General features: G+C 39.8%; 1 protein-coding gene across 3 annotated transcripts in view; it reads right to left on the reverse strand.

Moving 5' to 3' along the window:
* Window positions 1-13,844, reverse strand: part of LOC120933257 (LIM homeobox transcription factor 1-alpha-like) — an 81,672-nt gene extending 67,828 nt beyond the window's left edge. The window contains exons 1-2 of one of the 3 annotated variants that reach the window (XM_040346370.1): window positions 13,657-13,844; window positions 10,966-11,054 (exon numbers count right to left, since the gene is read on the reverse strand). In XM_040346370.1, coding sequence (XP_040202304.1) covers window positions 10,966-11,023 — 58 coding nt within the window. In that variant the 5' untranslated portion in view covers window positions 11,024-11,054; window positions 13,657-13,844. The remainder of the gene's footprint in view (window positions 1-10,965; window positions 11,055-13,656) is intronic. The other 2 variants (XM_040346369.1, XM_040346371.1) reach the window with 2 other exon arrangements.
* Between the last annotated feature and the right edge of the window lie 710 nt (window positions 13,845-14,554).

Below are 14,554 nucleotides of genomic sequence, written 5' to 3' on the forward strand. Positions count from 1 at the left end.
CATCTCTGCACACCAGGACAGATTATGCTGCAGTTTTCAATTGGGCTATTCACATTTTCTAGCCACAATGTGCTCTATACACAAGAATCTCAGTGGATATCATGATTAATCTAGGATTAAGCACTTTTTAGGTGAAATGCGTTATAGTGAAGCAGCTTCCATAGAGAATGATGTGACAGCAATTTGTTTGCAATAAAGATTTGAATACAGTTACCATTCTGGAGTGCAGCCTATCATTCTTTGGATTAGTCTTGTGGAAGGAGCAAAAACGTACTCGTGGGCAGACAGGCACCCAGAGCTGCGTTTCAGCTTGGCGAGTGCGCTTAGGAGCAGTGTTCCTCTAGATTGTCTACTATGTGTGGTGAAAAGTTCATGTTAGATTTTAACCACTTGCCGCCCGCCTTATGCAAAAAGACGTCGGCAAAGTGGTTTCAATATCCTGAGTGGACGTCATATGACGTCCTCAGGATATTGAGCCACTGCATGCCCCTGGGGGCGCGCATCGTGGCGATCGTTGTTGCAGGGTGTCAGTCTGACACCCCGCAACACCAATCTAGGTAAAGAGTCTCTGACGGAGACTCTTTACCACGTGATCAGCCTTGTCCAATCACGGCTGATCACGAAAGTAATCCAGTAATCGGCTTTTCCTCACTCGCGTCTGTCAGACGCGAGTATAGGAGAGCCGATCGGCTGCTCCTCTGACAGGGGGGGTTTGTGCTGATCGATTATCAGCACAGCCCCCCCGAGGATGCCCACACTGGACCACCAGGGATGCCACTATACCACCAGGGATGCAAAACACAGGTATGCCACCCTAGACCACCTGGGATGACAATGACAGAAATAATGGATGCCAATCAGTGCCCGCAATGGATGCCAATCAGTGCCCACAATGGGCATCACTGATTGGCAGGAATTGTTTGGCACTGATTGGCATCCATTAGTACAACACATACGTTAGTGCCACCTATCAGTGCCCATCTATGCCCATCCGTGCCACCTATCAGTGCCCATCCATGCCACCTATCAGTGCCCATCCAAGGCGCCCATCCGTGCCCATCTATGCAGCCTATCCGTGTCCATCCGTGCTGCCTATCCGTGCCCATCCGTGCCGCCTATCCGTGCCCATCCGTGCTGCCTATCTGTGCCCATCCATGCCGCCTATCCGTGCCCATCCATGCCGCCTATCAATGCCCATCTGTGCCACCTATCAGTGCCGCATATTAGTGCCCATCATAAGTGCCCATCAATGCCACCACATCAGTGCCACCTCATCGGTGCCCATCAGTGCCGCCTTTTCAGTGCCCGTCAGTGCAGTACCAGCAGTGCCCATCAGTGAAGGAGAAAACTTACTTATTTACAATTTTTTATAACAGAAACAAAAAATTTCGATCATTTTTTTATTTTTTTTGCAGAAAATAAAAATCCCAGAGGTGATCAAATACCACCAAAAGAAAGCTCTATTTTTGGGTACAAAATGCTAAAAATTTCGTTTGGGAACAGTGTAGCACGACCGCGCAATTGTCATTCAAAGTGCAACAGCACTGAAAGCTAAAAATTGGTCTGGGCGGGAAGGCGTATAAGTGCCCTGTATGGAAGTGGTTAAAGAAAGTCAGGAACATACCACACAGCTAACTCAGTTACCGTAATCCAATCACCATAGAACGTGTCAAGGGAGATCTCCAACCAAGTGATTTGACCTTTCACACCTTCAGCCATGTAACTGGAATGATGAACATCTGTTTCAGACTTCTTGGCATCATGAGATTGCATTATCTAAGTAAAAGAGGATGGCTTCGCAAACTTTTATACCTTACATCATGTTCAGGACAATCAGCATCTGCCTTGGTTCATTTCAAGGTGATTGGATTAAGGTGACTAAGATACCCTTGTGGCTATAAATGCCCTGAGTGCCTAAATAGAACTGAAGAAGTTGATGCACAAAAAGTAAAACATCTTCAACATTACATGACAAGTCAAGTTGAATGTGAGTATCTGCTACCAGCTACTTTACCAAATGCTGTCCGGATAAATCAATATGCAGCCAGGCAATACTTCCTCACTTGGCCTGCTAAACCCCATAACACTAACTGTATACTCTCTATGGGGTAGTCACTGTGCACATGAACTTTGTTATGTGTTAAATGGACTTTCAGCCACATTTAAATGCAGTCAGGTGTTTGGCTAAGAATAGAGAGTGAGTAAAACACTGGCTGCAGCTGCTCTTTGCAGCTCCTGTCCTGCAGTGCTGAAGTGGTTAACAGCTATATCAGAGATTGGAGAGAGCTGCTGAGCAGGAAGCATTCAATAGATTAAGTCACAAAGCACTGCACTGTGGGTACTATAGTCCAGAAGAGGAAGAGTCTATTGTAATAATGAGCTTTTGAACTACTTTTCCTAGAGGGAGATTGCCAGGAGTATGGAAAAGTGCAAAAAAAATTCAAGCTGTACAGGACACAGCTTCCATTTTGCCATGAGGGAGACCGAAGAGTGCACATCGCTGTCCAGTGGGGAATTATGACTGCTGCATGTCAGCAGCCTGGGCAGGATCCAGAGTGCTAAGTCCAACCAGAGTCAAGTGGGTGCAGAGCAGAGAGTGGACTAGTCACTGTGTGACTGGATGTTGAGCTGCAATATCATTGGGATTGGTGAGCTGCTGCTGTGGAGATTTACTATCTGCTTATATAGAGACTGAGCCCTTAAGGAACTGACCATACTGCCATCTAGTAGCCCTAATGCTACCTGCAGGCTTTCCTGGGACTATTCTCACGTGCATAAATGGTACAATTGGACCCCAAACCCTAGCCGGGTAAAGAGTTAGGACTAAAGACTGCCCCTTCACAGAGACCTTGCTTATTGGGTATGCTAAGAGGTACTTCGTAGAGGACTTTGTCCTGTATCCTAGCCATCCTCCTAGAGTGCATTCTAGACTAGTTATAGTATTATTATTCATATTGCAGTTAAAGCTTACAGGTATATGCACTATTTATTGCTGACTTTGCTAATTCATGAGTTAACCACTTGCTTACTGAGCACATATACCCACTTCCTGCCCAGACGAAATTTCAGCTTTCGGCACTGTCACGCTTTGGAAGAAAATTGCGCGGTCGTGCAACGTTGCTCCCAAACAAAATTTACATATTTTTTCCCCCACAAACAGAGCTTTCTTTTGATGGAATTTGATCACCTCTGCGGTTTTTATTTTTTGCGCTATAAACAAAAAAAGAGAGTACATTTTGAAAAAAAACACAATATTTTTTACTTTTTGCTATAATAAATATCCCAATTTAAAAAAATAAAAAATTCTCAGTTTAGGCCGATATGTATTCTTCTACATATTTTTGGTAAAAAAAATCGCAATAATCGTATAGTGATTGGTTTGCGCAAAAGTTATAGCGCCTACAAAATAGGGGATAGAATTATGACATTTTTTTTTTTTACTAGTAATGGCGGTTATCTGAGATTTTTGTCAGGACTGCGATATTATGGTGGACACATTGGACACTTTTGACACATTTTTGGGACCATTCACATTTATACAGTGAACAGTGCTATAAATATGCACTGCTTACTGTATAAATGTGACTGGCAGGGAAGGGGTTAACACTAGGGGGCGAGGAAGGGGTTAAATGTGTTCCCTAGGAGTGATTCTTACTGTGAGGGGAGGGGACTGACTGGGGGAGGTGACCGATCTGTGTCCCTATATACAAGGGACACACCATCGGTCTCCTCTCCCTGACAGGACGTGGATCTGTGTGTTTACACACACAGATCCATGTCCTTGGCTGTGTAACGGCCGATCGCGGGTACATGGTGGACATTGCTGCCGCCAGGTACGTGCATCGGTATCTCAGTGACGTGGCGGGTGCGCGCCGCCGCCGTTGCTCGTGTGCCCCCCAGTGGCCGGAGGCGGCCGTGGACGTCGATAGACAGCCTCCCGGACTTGAAGATCCACCTTGTGGCCGTCATTTTACAATGGCCCAGGCTCCAAGAAGTTAATCCCTTTCTAGTGGTACAGAATATTGTAAGTTACTTTGGCATAGTAATTATTCTATCTAGCAGACTGTGTCTGAGCCTACCTTCTGTGTGTACATTTATGCTCAAACCACCTTTTACTCTAACTCATATCAATACATTGAGTTAATTTCCCACTAAACGGTCTTGTGTCTATTGCCAGGTGCTAGTTCACAATCAAGTTAAAAGTATCCATGTTCCTATAAGTGCATGCAGTAACTTTCACTTAACCAGGTGTGCCAGAGGGGCTGAGGTTGTTTTTGAAGTCGAGGCGCAGAACAGAGAACCCAAATTATCAAGGGGCTCCTTCAGGGGTAGCACTATATAGAAAATGTATACTTGCAGTTTTTATAGTTCTAGTGACCTTCAATGCCACCACCCGATTCTCTGTTTTTAAGTGTAAAATTCAAACACATCTGTTTACCACAGGAAATCAGAGTTTGTAGATTTTATCTAGTAGCTCATCTCTGGCATACCTTCAAAGTCAGTGATGAAGCATTTGAAATGTGGAGGCAGAGAGACTATCCATCCTATGTACACATGGTTAAACTTGACCTTCATAAAGTCAATCTTTTGTACAAACACAACTGCAAGGAGTTTCAGCTTTGTATCTTTGGCAGTGTTAACTCCTTGAGGTGACTCTTGTACATGTAAAACAAAAATACGTGCATTTTTTTTTTATGACTATTCTCAATGACAACCAAAACAATGCTTTTAATACTAAAGTGACATAACAGCACACTGTTTTTTGCCAAGAGTAGCCCAATGCTATTAGTTCTTAGCGCCGATATTGGGGCTGACAACAAGAGTGAGATCTTCCTGTCACAATTCCCATGTGCACAGGGGCGGACTGACAACTCATGGGGCCCCCGGGCAATAGAAGAGTATGGGGCCCCTCTGGCTTACAGATGGCCACCACGCCAGGAGGCAGTGCAGAGGCGGGCAGCTAAAATCTTGGGATATTCACATTAAAAGCATGTCATTTTCGGACATATCAGGGACAGATCTAAAAAAAACACAGATTTTTACATACTGTCCCTGGTTTTACTGAGCCTGGCAACCCGGATGGGGCCCCCTAGTGGCATGGGGCCCTCGGGCAGTGCCCGAGTGACTCAATGGTCAGTCCGCCCCTGCATGTGCACCTTAGGATGTTTGGTGTTCCTGCTCACTCTTCTGTGTTCCAGTTTCTACTAAAGCTGGTCATACATGGGTTAAATTCTGAATGAATTTCTTTCGAAAATCGTAACTCAGAATTTTAGTTTGAATTTCCCACCTTTAGTGGGCCGCAGCAATGGGCAATTTTTTATGTAGCCATTGAATTTGAGTGATTGGACACGTTGGAAAGTTTTGAAAAAATTAACGCATTTCTAATCAATGGTGGTAAAATCGTGCAAGAAATTTAATTGAAAAAGTAATTCACATGAGCTGAGACCCGGAAAGATATGAAGATTCCCAGCCATGAAATTTGTTTTCTGTAGCAACATAAGGTGAAATTAAAGGCTTGGTTGGTAGAATTTCAAAATCAATGGTGGCACCGGATTACAAAATTCACAAATTTCAGATTTTCAAAATAAATTTTTTTATAATTCGACTCATATATGGCCTGCATAAGAAAGATAGAAAGACTGAACTGGAAGAGTGGCAGCTCTTCCATCTCTGGAGTTGTTATATTCCTACTTACAGTAAGAGCCGGTTCACACACAGGCGACCCGACTTTGGGGGCGACTCGGCAAGGCGATCTCAAGGCGTCTTGAGAGGCAACTTGCAAAATGACTTCAGTATTGAAGTCAATGCAAGTCGCCCCGAATCGCCCCCAAAGTCGTACAGGAACCTTTTTCTAAGTCGGAGCGACTTGCGTCGCTCCTATTAGAACGGTTCCATAGACTACTGTGGGACGCGACTTGTCAGGCGGCTGTGTCGCCTGACGAGTCGCCCCAGTGTGAACCGGGTCTGAGACCATGGAGAATGAACATAGTCACCCTCTATCAGCAATTCAGATTACAGCAGCAGACAAGAAGATGAATTTGGGGATTTGCAAGGGTCTGAGAGCAATAGAAGGGTTTTTTAGGGTTCTTTGTTAAAAATACTTAACTCATAATAAAATAGATTTATTTTTTTGAACCAGAGTTTAGTGTCACTTTAAGGCCAAGCATAACAATTCAATCAATAGAGTCTGTGAGACATTGTTAGGTTGGTTAACTCCCCAGCAACCACAAATGAGTGAAATATAAGTTTTTGTTTGGATGACTCTTTAATCTGAATGGTAGCATTTAAAGATGACCTTTGCCATAGTGTAAATGTCATGTTGCCCTGCCTCCTCCATGTTCCCTCCCTTATTTAAATATAAATATATATTATTTTTTTGGACAGTTATTTTTGTCACAAAGCAGCACTCCTGAATTTCTCACCTTTGTGCATGCACGGATGTCTTGCAGGGTTCCAGGTCCTAAATGAACCCTGTGGAACATCTGTGGAAATGTGGGTTTCCACAAATATCTGTGCATGTGCAAACACAGGGTAATATGTATGTCCCAAACCTTTACCACCCTTGCACAATGAATGGGAAATCAACTGCATGCACACTGATGTGCCAGAGGGCTCGGCCAGAACTTGAAGGCTGGGCAGAGCCCTTCGGCATATCTGCGCAACTTGGTCTTGGCCTCCTCTCTCTGTAGTTATAAGCCAGGGGTGTCCAGACTTTTTTCAAAGAGGGCCAGATTTGATGAAGTGAATATGCGTGAGGGCCGACCATTTTGCCTGACTTTCTTTAAACCATTAAAATTCGGTCTAAGTGTGTTTGTTCGAGCACTAATACACTACCTAACAAGAATTATATTGTCTTTGTGGCTGTGTGTGGTGAAGAGATGAGCTCGGGAGTGTTATTTGGATATACCGTATTTATCGGCTTATAACACGCACCTTAACTTTAAAAAGGAAGTTTCAGGAAAAAATCTTACATTTTAAATAAAGAACTGTGATGAAAAATAAGGGTCAGTGCCCCTCAATGCAGCCTAATGAGTGCCCATCTGCAGCCTCACAAGTGAGATGAATGCAGCACCCACCGTTGCCATGAATGCAGCACCCACCATTGCCATGAATGCAGCACCCACTGTTGTCGTGAATGCAGCAAACCCCATTGCCATGAATGCAGCACTCCATTGCCATTAATGCAGCACCCCATTGCCATTAATGCAGCACTCCATTGCCAATAATGCAGCACCCCATTGTCATGAATGCAGCACTTCATTGCCATGAATGTAGCACCCCATTGCCATTAATGCAGCACCCACATTGACATGAATGCAGACTCACCATTGCCATCAGTGCAGCCTGATTCATGCCCATCTGCAGCCTCGGAGGAGACAGACATACAGGAGAAACTCCTATTTTCTCAGCGGCCTCTTTAATAGAAGTCCCGCCTCCTATGATGGACAGAAAAGTTGTCCAATGGCAGCGCAGGAGATGGGACCTTTTACACAGGACGCTGTGTAAACAGGAAATACTCCTCTCCTTGTCCATCAACCTCCCAGTCCCCTCCAAGGCAGCCAGCATATTAATCTTTTGTGGCCCCCGATGCTCTGGGATTTTTTGGGGGCCACAAAACATATGCATGCCAAAATTACAAGGCGTGCTGTCCGAAACCAGAACACAGGCCGGACTTTGGACATGCCTGCTATAAGCACTATGACGAAATGTGTCTTCAAAGTTCATATCAGAGGCAAATGACTATGCACTCAGGGATGTTAGCGTGAATACTGGTGCATGCACACAAGATTTACTGTATGTTCCTCTCATTTCTGAGCATTGTTGGAGCATAGCAATAAGCAACTGGATGGGCCCAGAGTTTATTAATGAAGTTAATGAAGTGTCACAATTTCCAGGTGCTAATAACACTGAGAAGATCAGCCATTTAAATAGCAACTGAATAGAATTGTCGGCCCGGACCAGAAAGAACACTATTGGAAGGTAAATGTCAGGATAACTAGGTAACTGTTATGCAATCCCTTAAAGTGATTGTAAAGGTTCTCTTCTTCATAAAATAAAATAAAAATGTTATACTTACCTGCTCTGTGCAAAGAGTGGTCCCTTACCTTATCTTCTGAGGTCCCCTGCCAGCGCTATCCTCTCCTCCTCTTCTTTGAGTGCCCCATTAGCAAGCCATGTACTGAGGGGGCACTCAAGCTCGTGCACATGCTCCTTAACCAGGCTGTGTGTGTCCATAGACACAAACACTGTGGCTTGCCCCCCCTTATCTCCTCATTGGTTTAGACTGACAGCAGCAAGAGTCAATGGCTCCCATTGCTCTCAGAGCCTGCAGTGAATAGAACTGAAGCAGATGGGCACATCCCTGGATCGGCACAGGACTCAGGTAAGTTTGTGGGGATGGGGGGGGAGTTGCTGGGGGAGCTGCTAGAGAAAGGGTATTAACTTTTGGACTTTAGAACTACTTTAAGCTAAGAAAACCATTATGTTAATTTGATACTGTTTGCCTGGAAAGGCACTTAAAGTGTATCTAAAGTCACTTCTTTTGTTTTTAGTTATGGATAGCATACTGAAGGATTATAACTCCAGCAAGATTCTATTGCTGTCTGTATACCTGTTTGGGACATTTATTGTCTGTGTGTCCTGTGACCACCAGAACTGAAAGAGAGGAAAAAGACAGATTTTTGATTACCTGTAAGCCCTTTTTTTCTTTTTATGACACTGAGTATCCTCAAATTCATAACAATAGGGGCATTTCAAAGAAATGAAATGAGGGGAGGGCACACAGAAATCAACTACCAACCACAAAAAGGTAACAACCTCACACAGCCACCAGCAAGATGTGCCAACTGTAAGAAGCATCCACAGCAGCAGGAACATCCACTTGATAAAACCTAGTAAAGTGATGAACCAAAGCCCATGTGGCAGCTTTGCAAACCTGAGCTACTGAAGCCCAAAGATGAATAGCCAAGGAAGTCCCAACACTCCTAGTAGAATGGATTGTGACCCTTCATTGATCCCTCAGAATACACAAAGAGGGAACCTGACTACCAAATAGCAGCAGTGGAGTTCAGGTAACACATTAGACACTAGCAAATGAAATGGAGCCTGACCTAATGAGGAAGAGTTATGTCTGCAAGGGGACTTTTCTTTTTTGCCAGTGTCCAATCACCCGAAGGTGCCAGCATAACTCTGTTGTTATGAGTTTGAAGATGCTCTGTGTCACGGGGTGTACAAAATTGAAGGGACATTTTCCAAAAAAAAACACTTGTTCTGGTGACCACTGTCTAAAAGGGCATTTCCATCACTTTGGAGAGATTCTACAGGAAAGAGAGTGAAGCAAATTCTACAAAATAGAACATACAGTAGATAATAATAAAAGACAAACAAGTAAACTTTTGGGCTGAAGTTGGGAATTAAATCATACCCAATCAGGCAGACCCTCACAAATAACAATTGTTAGATGTCAATCTAACGAAACTCCCTGTGTGTGGCCAGCATTAACTCAAAGGCATATATTGATTTTTAACTTATTCAAAACAGAGCTGTGCCTGAAACAATGTTCTAAAGGTCAATCTTCATCTTGTACAGAAAAAGGTTGAACCCCTGGCTTCAGGTTTGAAGCTAGTGGTGCAGGCTCCATATTTGGTGTTTGGAAATAAAGCTAACTTTAGCACCATCTGAACCTCTTCCAAGCTACAGTTTTTGTGTTTCTTTTTAAATGTTCATGTTAATTGGAATGTATTGTTCCTGGAAATGGTGATGAACTGTAATGTATTTTCCATCATATACTGATAAAAGCTATCCATTGGTGGTGTCCCATCCCATTTTTAGCTTTATGAGTTTATTTAAAGGAAAATGCTAAAAAAAAACTAGGTAGACTCTCATTGATAAACTAAAAATGTTAATTGATTAGCTGCATGTGAGTTTAATACCCATGGATAATAGGAGCAAATCATATATAGAGCCTTCTCTCCAAGTCAATATTTAAAGGGGTTGTAAAGGTTCGTCTTTTATTTTCTAAATTGGTTCCCTTAAGCTAGTGCATTGTTGGTTCCCTTACCTTTTCCAATGATTTCCCTTCTACATGTTTTTTTTCTTTGTTTGAATTTCTCACTTTCTGTTTCTCCTCAGTAAGCTTTCCACCATCATCCGAGAGGTGGAAAGTCATTTAGAACAGCATATTGAACACCTTACTGAGAAGGAACAGGAAGTGAGAAATTCAGACAAAGAAAACAAAGAAAAAAACATTTAGAAGGGAAATTGAAGGAAAAGTTTAGTGAACCAACAAAGCACTAGCTTAAAGTAACCTATTTAGAAAATAAAAAACGAACCTTTACAACCCCTTTAAGCATATGTAAAGCCAAATCTTTTTTTAAGTCTTGGGTTGGGTAGGAATGGCTTGGATGTGGAATTGCTATTATGAGGGTAAATAACTTTTTGTATTGTAAATATTAAAAACTCCCTTTAGTTTCCAATGGTTAGCAATAAATTAGCTACATTAAAAATTCAGATATAATTAGTAGTTTATGTCAAGTTCAGAATTGCCTGTATAATACAGAGGGTGCTATTGCTGACCTTTATCTGAAAATACTAGTTTCCTAGTTATCTTTGGGTTAAATACTTCCTGAGACACTAACCTGGAACAAGCATGCAAATCAGAAAAGTTATAACTCCTCATCCTCATACTTCTTCTTTTCTTTCTTTCTTTTCTGTATTTTCTCATTTTCAGGATTTCTTAAAAGAAATGCATTCATGCAAATGCTATTGCTTCTATTACAAATCCAACAAATTAGAGCGTTAGGTCTCATTTAAATACATTTTGATATAGTGGGATAAAGTTCCTGACTTCCATATGAAAAAGCTAGCTACCTGGCTGTTAGGTTGATTCTATGTTTATCATGCTCTTTAAGTCCCTGGCCTAAATAAGTATGCAACAAATCAGAACCCCCGATCTCGGCCACTTACCAATTCCAAGGAATGATGTATGTTCTCGGCATGAGGATGGAGTGTTTTCTGTCTTCATTCTAAGTGTTTTTATTATTTAAATTTAATACCTGAAAAGCAGAGGAAATTGTGGACTAAATTTCTTTAAATTCATTAATTACATTTAATTGTATGTTGGCATTTTTAACATTGATGTCAACATTTTACAAATGTGATAAATGAAAAAAAGCAGTTAAAATGCTCAGTAGCACGAGAATAAACCTTCCTGTGTGGATTAGCCCTTAGGCTAATAGAAGATAGGTTTAGATTTGATTTACAAACAATATTAACAATTTATATGCATATTATTTTCAGCAAAAAATAAATGCTTATTCACTAAGGAGACAGCACCAGGGCCAGCCTTATCTAGATAAACAACAACGATTCCCCAGGAAAAAACATATTTGTCAAATGGTCTCTCCCCTGAAATTGGTCAAACAAGGGGTGTCTGCAGAGGTCACAGTGTGACCATGAACACATGACCATTTCCTGTTCCAATCGTGTTATGTATATGGGTAGTCTTGAAGAATATGCAATTAAGAAGTAAGATTAATGGTTCAATTTGTTTTTTATAAAATATTATTTAAGCTGCTAGCTTGCATTTAACAGGTAGGAATAGCCCACTATACTGACTAAAGGTAGACACACAATTAAAGTGACAAAGACATGTACAACTAGAAATATATTTTTATAAAATGTCGGGGTATAAGGAGAAGTCAAAGTAAAATAAAAATAAAGAAGTGCAAAGCTGTAGAAATACTGCAAATGTCAATTGCTAGATACCATATAATTTGATGGAAAAAAATAATAATGATTTTTAATTAAACTTGTATCTTTTTAATGAATTACAAACAGCGGTGACATTTGTATCTACAGGAAACGCAGAACACGATAGGTAATAAATACTCATATATAATGCTCCACTACATTATTAGTATTATTATTCGTGTTTTTTTCTGTTATTAATATTAGTTAAAAGAATTGCTAACAATATTAATAAATATTAGTAAATAGAGGTGACATTTGTATTTAATGGTAAGGCAGACCACAAATTGCAATACATACTCATACAGAATAATAAAATACATTATTATTACTATTGGTTGTTGTTGTTATTAATTATTATTATTATTATTTTTAATAATACTATTACAATTTCATCTTGAGGTTAAATATTGAATCTATCTACTTATTGTTTTCACACAAGATTCACACATTTTCTAAATGTGTAAATCCTAGGGGAAAGTTGTGTGAATCTCGAGGAAAAACATTTATGAATAGACCTGTTTTATTTATTGTGATAAGTTATTTAGCTCCAGCAAGATTGTAATTAAACAGTAAATTTAAGTGCATGAAAAACAAACTTTGTTAGTTAAGTAACTGGTAAGAAACAAGCATTATATATTACCCACAATGTTTCATTTAATATGTAACTAAATGAACAAGATATATTTCTATAATTGTTTTCTTAAATGTACATTTAAATAACTAATGCAATATGACCTTTATTACATATATTTTGCATTGTATAATATATTATTTTCATAAATCTTAAAATGTTAGCGATATCAATTTAAATTATTAACAAAATACAATATTATCCATTTATGTATGTTTAAAACAATGTATATCATTTTATATAATACATTATATACTTGGTACAATGTAGCACATACATTTCAGTTTTAAGAAAAAACATACTGTAGGCAAACACAAAGATAGCATATGATAATAATATCAATACTTTTACAGTTATTAGAACAATGACAAATGGATTCACATTATCAAATCTAAAATATGCAGAAGTAATGTTTTTCTTTTTTTTCTATCATATAGAAGTCCTGAATATTTTTATGTTAATATTATTATTATTATTGTTATTAGATCTAGGAGCGAAAGTGACAAAAGATTTATATTTCTTTTATCCATTTAAAAGTATGTATCTTATATGTTCTAGTATTTCTATAGTATTCTACATTAAATATAACAAATACTGTAATATACATATATTGTAAAACACAGACTGTAAATAAAACAAATGTCCCTATGTGTATATTAAATTATTAAAAATCTACCTCAATAATGAAAAAAATACAAAGAGAACACATTGGTTAAACAATAATATTAATACTACTACAACTACCAGTACTAATACTACTACTAATAATAATAATATTAATTATACTTTATTGTTCAGTTTTTTTGAATAATGCTCAAAGCACATCAAATATACAAAGAATTCTGATTTCTAAAACTCTGTCTCTATTTATTCTGTCATATGCTTTTATAAATCATATATTAAAAGCATCCTGTTCAATACATGATATACATTATATTGTCTCTACCAATTAAGACATATTGGTCCATAGGGAAAACAAAGATCTCAAGCTTTATATGAAAAGTAAGTGAATGGCTCTGTTGTTCGGGTACATGGGTAATTTAAATAGTTACGATTTATGAAGGAAGCTATCAACTGACAATCTTAGCAGCTCATTATAGTTAATGAAATGATGAATGGTAAATATGTGTATCTTTTTGCCAGATACAATTAAAAAAAAATTATGTGGTAGGGCTCAAATTATTTTAAGAATGTAATAAGCTAAAGTCCAATATATAATCCAGCACAAGTCAAAAACACGTCAAATTATTTAGAACTGATAACCTTTTTCTTACCTGATCTGTATTTTTCTGCTCCTCCAGACACTCTATTGTATTCCACTATTTCTGTTTTTATCTCTATGCAAGATGTTTAATTTCTTCTCAAAAGCAGGAAGATTCTTTCCCAGTTCATCATGACAACTTGCAGCATCCATCATCTGAGGGTTCTGAAAAGAGAAGAGAAAAGGAGAGGGAGGGGTGGAAGATAAAGGAGGGTTGGTCAAATATTCTGTGTCTTGGGGAATATAGGTAGTTAATCAAAAAGATCTGTTATTGCTTATTGACAATAGGTTAATCATTTTTTAACCTATTACTTGGGAATTAAATGGGAACAAAGTTGTATTTTTGTACATTTTTACTACTAATAAATATAGGGGCAGATCCTCGTACAATTGCATGGGCGCAGCGTATGTGAGATACGCTACGCCGCTGTAACTTACTTTTTTAATCTTTGAATCCAGAAAGAATTTGCGCCGTAAGTTACGGCGGCGTAGTGTATCTCTCGCAGCGTAACGGCGCGTAATTCAAATCAGTGAGTAGGGGGCGTGTTTCATTTAAATGAAGCGCGTCCCCGTGCCAAACAAACTGCGCATGCGGCGTTCCTAAATTTCCCACCGTGCATTGCGCTAAATGACGTTGCAAGGACGTCATTGTTTTGACGTGGACGTAAATTACGTCCAGCCCCATTCAATTTGACGCGGGAACGACGGCCATACTTAACATTGCGTACGCCACCAAATAGCAGCTTTAACTATACGCCGAAAAAAGCCGAACGGAAACTACGTAAAAGAATGCGACGGCCGCTCGTACGTTCGTGGATCGTCGGAAATAGCTAATTTGCATACTCGACACGGAATACGACGGGAACACCACCCAGCGGACGCCGAAGAATTGCATCTAAGATCCGAAGGCG

Source organism: Rana temporaria, chromosome 3 (genome assembly GCF_905171775.1).
Source record: "Rana temporaria chromosome 3, aRanTem1.1, whole genome shotgun sequence".
Taxonomy (NCBI): Eukaryota; Metazoa; Chordata; class Amphibia; order Anura; family Ranidae; genus Rana; species Rana temporaria.